The following is a 7,906-nucleotide window of genomic DNA, read 5'->3' as shown; positions in this document are numbered from 1 at the left end:
TTTCCCCTTTAATCACATTGAAAAGAGACAACCTTTATACAAAATAGTTCATTTTTTCTCAGTATAACACAGAGTCCAACAAAGGAAGAGAGAGCGATGTTCAACAGCAGCAACTTACAAAAAACACAGGAAAAATATGGAGGGGTAGACAAAAAAATAACATAACATTTATTTTTTAAAGCATAAAACCACAGACCATTGCCTTGAATTTCCTGTGTTATGCCGTGTTCATGTCATGTTGGAAACTCGGGACCTCAGAGTTAAAATTAACGTAAGTTATTTGCGTAGAGCTTCCTGTTGGTTGATTCTGATACTTCCCAAATGGGAAACTCGGGTATCATCTTTCTACAATGAGTAAGCAAGTCGGAAATCTCAAGAGTTTCCAAGTTTCCGACATGATGTGAAAGTGGCACAAGTTGGCGCCGGAAACCTGGATCCACTCAGCATACCAAAGGCTTCCAACTCTTGTGTGCGTTGGGTGATGGGCACTCTACTAAGAGAAGGGGCATGAAGAGGGCGCGCTGAATGTGGATGGGAATGTGCAATAATTGATGATAATGATGATAATGATGAGCACCATTTCACCCAGAAAGCTTTAGAAAGTGTGCTGGGTGACGGATCCCCAGCTGACCCTGTTTTCGCTCTCTGTTATTGTGCAGCTAGCATCGATCTGAGCACAGAGAGGAGTGTTTTATTTTTTTTTAGAAACACAGACTATGCAAACAGGGCCTTTCGGTGGAGCCAGGGCAGTCGCAGCAGGGAAGGGAAGACATCTGTGTTAATGGGCTGCAGGTGGAACAACTGCTGGTCTGAGTCAGCAGGAGCCACACAATCTGACACACAAACAAACACCAACTGCTGGTCGAGTCGACAGAGAAGTAAAATCGGCAGATGGTCTAAAAAAATGAAGCAAAATTACCGTAAGTGCTCCCTGCGATGACTGTGATGCACACAATCTGCATACTTACTGTGGTATTCTCTCTCTCTCTCTCTCTCTCTGACTCCCTTTCTCTCAAACATACACATCTAGCCATGCAAGCTCAACTAGAAACAATCATTTAAAAAATATATATATTATCACATACTGTAGGTGCAGTGAAATTTGGTGTTTTACAGGGTCAGCCATAGTAAAGCAAATTAGGGTTATGTGCCTTGCTCATTTTTCACCTTGACGGCTTATTTGAACCAGCGACCTAGCGGTAACTGGTGCAACCCTCTAACCACTATGCTACCTGCCGTAATAGCTGCATACCAAATAAATACACTATGTTTTATAGGAGAGAGAGGGCGAGTAATAGGCAGAGAGGGAGTTACAGTAAAACATGCAGGCCTGGTTTCTGTACGTAAGCTGGTTAGCTGTGATATGATTCTTCCCCTCACTATTACCCCTATGTGTGGTTACTTAAAAAAATGAAATATATATATTTCAACAGTTTTTTGTGCTCTTACATATGATGAAATGGCGACATTGTTGCTGTAATGTGATAGATTATACTGTGTTATTACCACTCTCTGAGAATTGATTTCTAAAGAAGGTGTACACTCAATAGGGACCCTACCACAAAAAATGTGCACACTTTTAAAAGGCTCAGTATTTTGTTTTTCCTGTAGAGACAGGTGTGGATGGTATCTCAAAGTGGAAATGAGTGGATGTCATGGTAATAGCATAAACTGAATAAACTAAAAAAAATCTAAAATAAAATGTTTATCAATATTTTCTCAAATAAAAACTTGCCACCAACAGCATCATTTGTTCCAGTTTCACATGTTGTATTCAAAATAAAATTAACGCTCCTTTGACATTTTGTCTGACAGTCAACCTACTATGAAATCCTAACAGACAAAACAGCCAAGGAATCACGATTTGTTTCCACCATGGAAACAGTAAAGTGATAAACAAGCAATGGAGAATATTAAAGCAATGTGGAGTAGCAGGCTATGACAAACAGGTTTATGCATGGGTTAACTCCGGCGTTCCAGAGCCATCATTTCTGTGTTGTCTTCTGCATTTGAATCTGTCGCTCTCTTTTCCTCTGTGTCTCTCTAGGTCTCCCTGTCTGTCATTATCCCCTCATTCACTCCCTGTTACGTAGCTGTAAGTGCTGATTCATTTACATTTGTAGTGCTTCTGGGTATAGGGGAAGTGGACTGAGTAGCAGGGTTGGGCTCAATTCGAAATGAAGGCAGTCAATTCAAGAAGTAAACTAAAATTACAATCAAATAATCTAAATAAGGGCATTTATTTTCAATGACTTCTCAATAAACTGAAAAGCTATTTATTTCAAGAGTTTTAAATTCAAATCACTTCCTGAATTGACTGCCTTCAATTCGAATTATGCCCAACCCTGCTGAGCAGAGAATTATCATCAGTGCCCACACAAAGGAAAATAGAACTCACCCCATTGTCGCCTCACCCCACCTCCTCGGATCCTTTACCTACTCACTCCCTCCCACAGTGCAGGTCCACAGTGTTACGGTTTGATAATCTACCTGATATCCTCTAGCTGTTTACATACTCATTTTCTGGTTCACACTTACAAGACTGCTGTGTCTGTCCACAGGATGCTCCACAGAAGTCCTCTGTCCTGTTGGGAATCGGCCCACTAGTGAACAACTACAAAGCCATCTAGTACCAAGCGGAGGCCCCCCTTCTCACCAGAACACCACCACCTTCTAAGGTAACTTGATAAGTACACAGAGGGAGAAATGGAGGTTTGACTCTTAAGTCTCAAAGTAGCGATTTGTCAGTCTTGGCAGGGTACTCTATTATTAACCAAGTTCTGTCTTGTAAACTGATAATGTCTCTTTTGCTTCAGATAGTTTTCATTGAAGAGGTGTACATAACATAAACATTCACGCTGGTGCAGTCAAGAGAATTCTAATCTTCAGAGTTTATTTATTTATTTTTAAAATCTTCTTCTTGCTCAAAAATGACCTACAACAAATCCATCATCCCCATCAAGGGTGAAATTAGAGTAATTTCCCCATCAAAAATGTCAAGGCCCAGCTACAAAAAAACGCACCGAAAACAAAACCAATAAATAAGGGTAGCAATGAGGGACTAGCTTTGATCAGTGGATGTCTATCTAAGTAAAGTATCTACAAGCCTGGGCTGCATTGAATTCAATGCATTGTTCCGTTATAGAATGTAGCCAGAGTCATCAAGGATATCTTCAGGGACAGCCACCCCTGGGCCCTGACAAGACCCTCACCCTGTGGAACCACTGGATCAGACTACAACTAGTCTGCTTTAAGACAAGCGGTTATGTGGGCCGTTTGAAAAATAACCATTCACAGCTTTAAAGAGCCCTGTCTTCAGGTAACTGATAGGACAAAATGGGCACATCAGGATAGTTGAGGCATTTAAACGGATGAGCCAAGAGGGCAAAATATGTCCAGTGGGCAAGGGATGCATATCAGTCTGTCTCTCTGACCCTTTCAGGACTTTTTAACCTTACAGCTTTGTTAGTGTGACGTTCCATACATATGCCCTGAAATGGAACTGTACTGTATGTGAAAATATCTTGCCGTTTCAACACAGCACATAATTTGACTGTCTCACTGAGAGAGGGAGCAGTGATGAAAAAGTACACTGACCATTACTAATGGTGTGAAGAAGCAGTCCGTATCAACACCTGTAATGGGACGTTCGTTAGTCCCTGCTGCTGTGTACCAGTAGCGGTTTCCTGCAGGCATCCCAACCAATTAATCAAATAGTGTCAGTGCAGTGAACAGCAGGCTTAGCTGGAATGGGAGACTAGAAGAGGAAGGCACAAAAGGGGGTGCTTCAGAAGAACCCATGCGGACCAAAAAATTGTGCATCTATACAGTACATCTAGAACAGTGTGGAACTGGCCAGGACTATCACGAGTAACAGTAGTCTATATCTGGGATCCCTCCTTCTCTATAGCCACGGTTGGTGCCATACCCTGCATTGGACACTTGGTGGGCACCTTTGTAGAGGCCGGTGCCATTGGAGGGGAATATAGTGTGGATGATGTAATCCTCCCGGAGGGGCATGGGTTGCAACGGCTGATGGGTAACCATGGGTGTCATCTGGAACCCTGGGCCTCGGATCTCCAGGATGGTGGTGTCCTTCTTTGTGCCTGACTCAATGTAGTCATTGCAGTGCTTGCTCTTTCTGGAGCTGCCACGGCTGTAGTGGTCACGAGAAGACAGGCGTCCGGCCCGAAGCCTGTACCAGCAAAAGACGGCAACTATGAGCGCCAGAGAGACGATGGCCGTAGCTCCTCCAATGATCCCAGCCAGAGGCAGAGTAGCCATGTGTTCAGGGTCCTGGTTGTCCTCCTGGCCCACATCTGGCTGACTGGGGTCTGATGTCTCAGCTTTAGCGCACACTGGAGCTTCATCTGAGTCAGTGTTTCCACCTGCCATGGCTCCTTTACCCCTGGAGCTGGCCGCCAGGGGCACCATGCAGATGATGTAGCTGGAGCGGGGGTGCAGGGAGGTGAGCAGGTACTCTCTGCGGTCTCCTCTCACCAGGGTCTCTGTGATGGAGCCCATGGCAGCGCTGGTTCCCAGCCGCAGCCAACTGAGTCTGAAGGAGGAGGTGGGCTGGGCCACGCTCCAGGTGACACGGATGCTGTCGGGGGTCAAGGGCTTGACATTCAGGGCCAGGCTCTTACCTACTCCACTGCTGCCCAGTGTGTAGTCTAGACCAGAGTCTGGTAGCCCCAGGCCGGGCCGCTTGGAGCGCAGGGTGAAGAGGGAGCCCTGTGGAGGGGCGAGGGTGGTGGAGCTAGCAGCAACCCCTCCTACTTCTGCTCCACCCCCTCTGTCTCTGGTCTCACTTCCTGTGGCCCCGACCCCAGCCCCAGCCCCGACAGCCACTATGCCTGGGACTTCACACTCCTCCATCTGACTGGTCAGGTCCTTAAGGGCCATGTCTCGAACCTTGTCAGGCCCCTGGCAGGTGAGGCCCCTCACCGTGATGGAGTTACCCCTAGCATGCAGCCAGTCATGTAACCAGCGCAGGTTACAGCCACAGTGCCAGGGATTCCCCCGCACCAGCAGTTGTCCCAGGTTGTCCAAGTCTTTGAACAGGCCCCGAGGCAGGGTGGTCAGGTTGTTGCCAGACAGGTCCAGTCTTTGGAGCCTCCTCATGCCATCCAGGGAGCCACGGGGAATGTGGATCAGAGCGTTGTCCTGCAGAGAGAGACGCTGCAGGTGGGTACTGGGCAGGTTGAGTGGCGGGGTCAGGAGGGAGTTACGCACCAATGAAAGCTCTGTCAGGTTGGAGAGGCGGGAGAAGGTGTCGTCTGCGATGCGCTGGTTGGCCAGGAGGTTCCCGTCCAGAACGAGGCGTCGCAGGGAGGAGAGGCCACGGAAGGCGTGGGTGGGGATGGTGGAGATGCGGTTGTCGTCCAGCCTCAGTTCCTCCAGAGAGGCTGGGAGCCCAGAAGGGATGCTGGACAGGTGGTTACGTGACAGGAAAAGCAGGCGCAGCCGTGGGTTGTCAACGAAGGCCTGGTCCTCGATGCTGACGGTGGAGACAGAGTTGTCGTCCAGGTGCAGCTTCTCCAGCAGTGGCATGCGGGCCAGGGTGGCGCGGGGAAGCGTACGGATGTTGTTGTCCTGCAGGTGCAGTTCCCGGAGGGAAGGTGGCAGGTGCATTGGGAAGTCATCCAGCTCGTTATCATACAAGTAGACCACTCGGATGGTGAGTTGACGCTCCAGGGAGGTGGGGAGCCCGGCGTTGTCTATGTGGTTGTTCTGAAGGTAGAGCACAGTGGCAGAGGGGGGCAGAGGGGGGATAGAGCTSAGGCCACGGTCGTTGCAGTAGATGAAGTCCTCGTCACATCGACAGACAGAGGGGCACACTGGGTCTCCCTCCTCGTCGTACCCTGTGGCTGCAGCAATCTCCAGCACCTCGGCCAACAGAGTCAGGCAGAGCATGAGCAGGAACAGCCAATCACGCAGCTCGACCACTCCCTCAGACGCCATGGTGCTGATGATGAACGTCCCTTCCTCTCGATCTCAACTTCCTGGATCCTTGAATCCTAAGGATAAGCTCAAACCAGGCCGGCTCCTTCAGCCCTAGATAGACTGAAAAGGATACAGGTTTTAGTTAACAATTCGCTCAAGTGACCAGATCACTAAGGTTTAATTGAAATTCCCAAATCACTGAAATGCCAGGATATAACAAGCTTGACAATGTACCCTTATTTCATTATGCCTAAACCATATCCCACAAATTATACATGGTCACATGGAAATTGAACCGCTACAGTATACTAATCCCTCTAAGGGTCTATATCTCGACTTCAATCCCCTTGTCATGGTGAAGTGGCAGTAATCTGCTACCAGCAGGAGTTGGAGGAAAGGAGAGGATTTTTCTTCAAATCAATTTCAGTAAAATAAACCGTGGCCAAACCTGTTTGAAAATGTTGAACATAATGAAATATATCAAATAATTTTTTGGTCAAACAGTGTTCCTAGAGGGAAATTACTATTCCAAAAATACAGTTTTTCCAGACCATATGGTCTGTCCACTGAAAGAATCCAAAAACTAGGGCCTAATATTTCTGGTCTGACCACATGTTTGGTGAAATCTCCTGGCCCTATAACAGTGTAATAGAGTATTTATTTGAATTCTCCCAAAGACTAAGCAGATTAGGTATACAGTACATCCCACTGTTTCTGCATTCACTACGGAATATTGATAAGCTAAGCTATGAGTGTGCATATGTGCGTATGTGTGTATATGCGTGAGCGTATTGTATGTATGTGTGTATATTTGCTGTGAGTGTACTATATGTGTGTGTGTGGCAGAGTAGAGTGAGGGATTGAGTGTGTTTTTTTAGTCTGAGCAGCTGTGCAAAGAAGTCCGTCAAACAGAGGGGAGTATTTGGGTCAGTTCCTTCAAAGGCAAGATAGAAGGAGAGTGAGATCGATGTGGTGGAGAGAGTGGGAGGGATTAGAGGAACATATGGAGTTGTGATTGGGTGGATTAACAAAGAATGGCACATAGATAGATCTTAAACACTTTCTACAGTTACATTAGTTTCTCCCTCCCATGGTTACTCATTTGGTTTACACTAGCAGGGCTGGTCTAATCCACAGACATTATGATATCAATTACAGTGCCTTCAGAAAGTATTCATACCCCTTGATTTATTCCACTTTTCTTTTGTGTTACAGCCTGAATTCGAAATTGATTCAATATTTTTTTTTCTCAGCCATTTACACACAATACCCCATAATTAGAAAGTGAAAGCATGTTTTTAGACATTTTTGCTAATTTATTGAAAATGAAATACAGAAATATCTCATTTACATAACTATTCACACCCCTCAGTCAATACATGTTAGTATCACCTTTGGCAGTGAATATAGCTGTGAGTCTGAATGGGAAGACTTTAAGAGCTTTGCACACCTAGATTGTACAATATTTGCCCATTATTCTTTAAAAAATTCTTCAAGCTCTCTCAAGTTGGTTGTTGATCATTGCTAGACAGCCATTTTCAAGTCTTGTCATAGATTTTCAAGCCAATTTACGTCAAAACTGTAACTAGGCCACTCAGAAACATTCACTGTCTTCTTGGTAAGCAACTCCAGTGTAGATTTGGCCTTGTGTTTAAGGTTATTGTCCTGCTGAAAAGTGAATTTGTCTCCCAGTGTCTGGTGTAAAGCAGACTGAACCAGGATTTCCTCTAGGATTTTGCCTGTGCTTATCTCTATTATGTTTCTATTCCTTGCTGATTACAAGCATACTCATAACATGATGCAGCCACCACCATGATTGAAAATATGAAGCGTGGTACTCAGTGATGTGTTGTGTTGGATTTGCCCCAAACTTAACGCTTTGTATTCAGGACATGAAGTTGATTTCACAATTTTTTAAACAATTTTTCATTAGTGCTTTATTGCAAACAGGATGCATGTT

The 7,906-nt window shown here is 45.7% G+C and overlaps 1 protein-coding gene across 1 annotated transcript; it reads right to left on the bottom strand.

Moving 5' to 3' along the window:
- On the bottom strand, positions 1-6,062 carry LOC111964206 (leucine-rich repeat transmembrane protein FLRT1-like). Its single transcript, XM_070443649.1, has one exon. It carries the CDS (start codon positions 5,962-5,964, stop codon positions 3,865-3,867), a length of 2,100 nt encoding a protein of 699 aa, XP_070299750.1. The 5' UTR covers positions 5,965-6,062; the 3' UTR covers positions 1-3,864.
- Positions 6,063-7,906: the final 1,844 nt, after the last annotated feature.

The sequence above is a fragment of the Salvelinus sp. IW2-2015 genome, linkage group LG5 (genome assembly GCF_002910315.2).
Source record: "Salvelinus sp. IW2-2015 linkage group LG5, ASM291031v2, whole genome shotgun sequence".
Taxonomy (NCBI): Eukaryota; Metazoa; Chordata; class Actinopteri; order Salmoniformes; family Salmonidae; genus Salvelinus; species Salvelinus sp. IW2-2015.
This window is presented reverse-complemented; position numbering and strand designations above follow the sequence as displayed.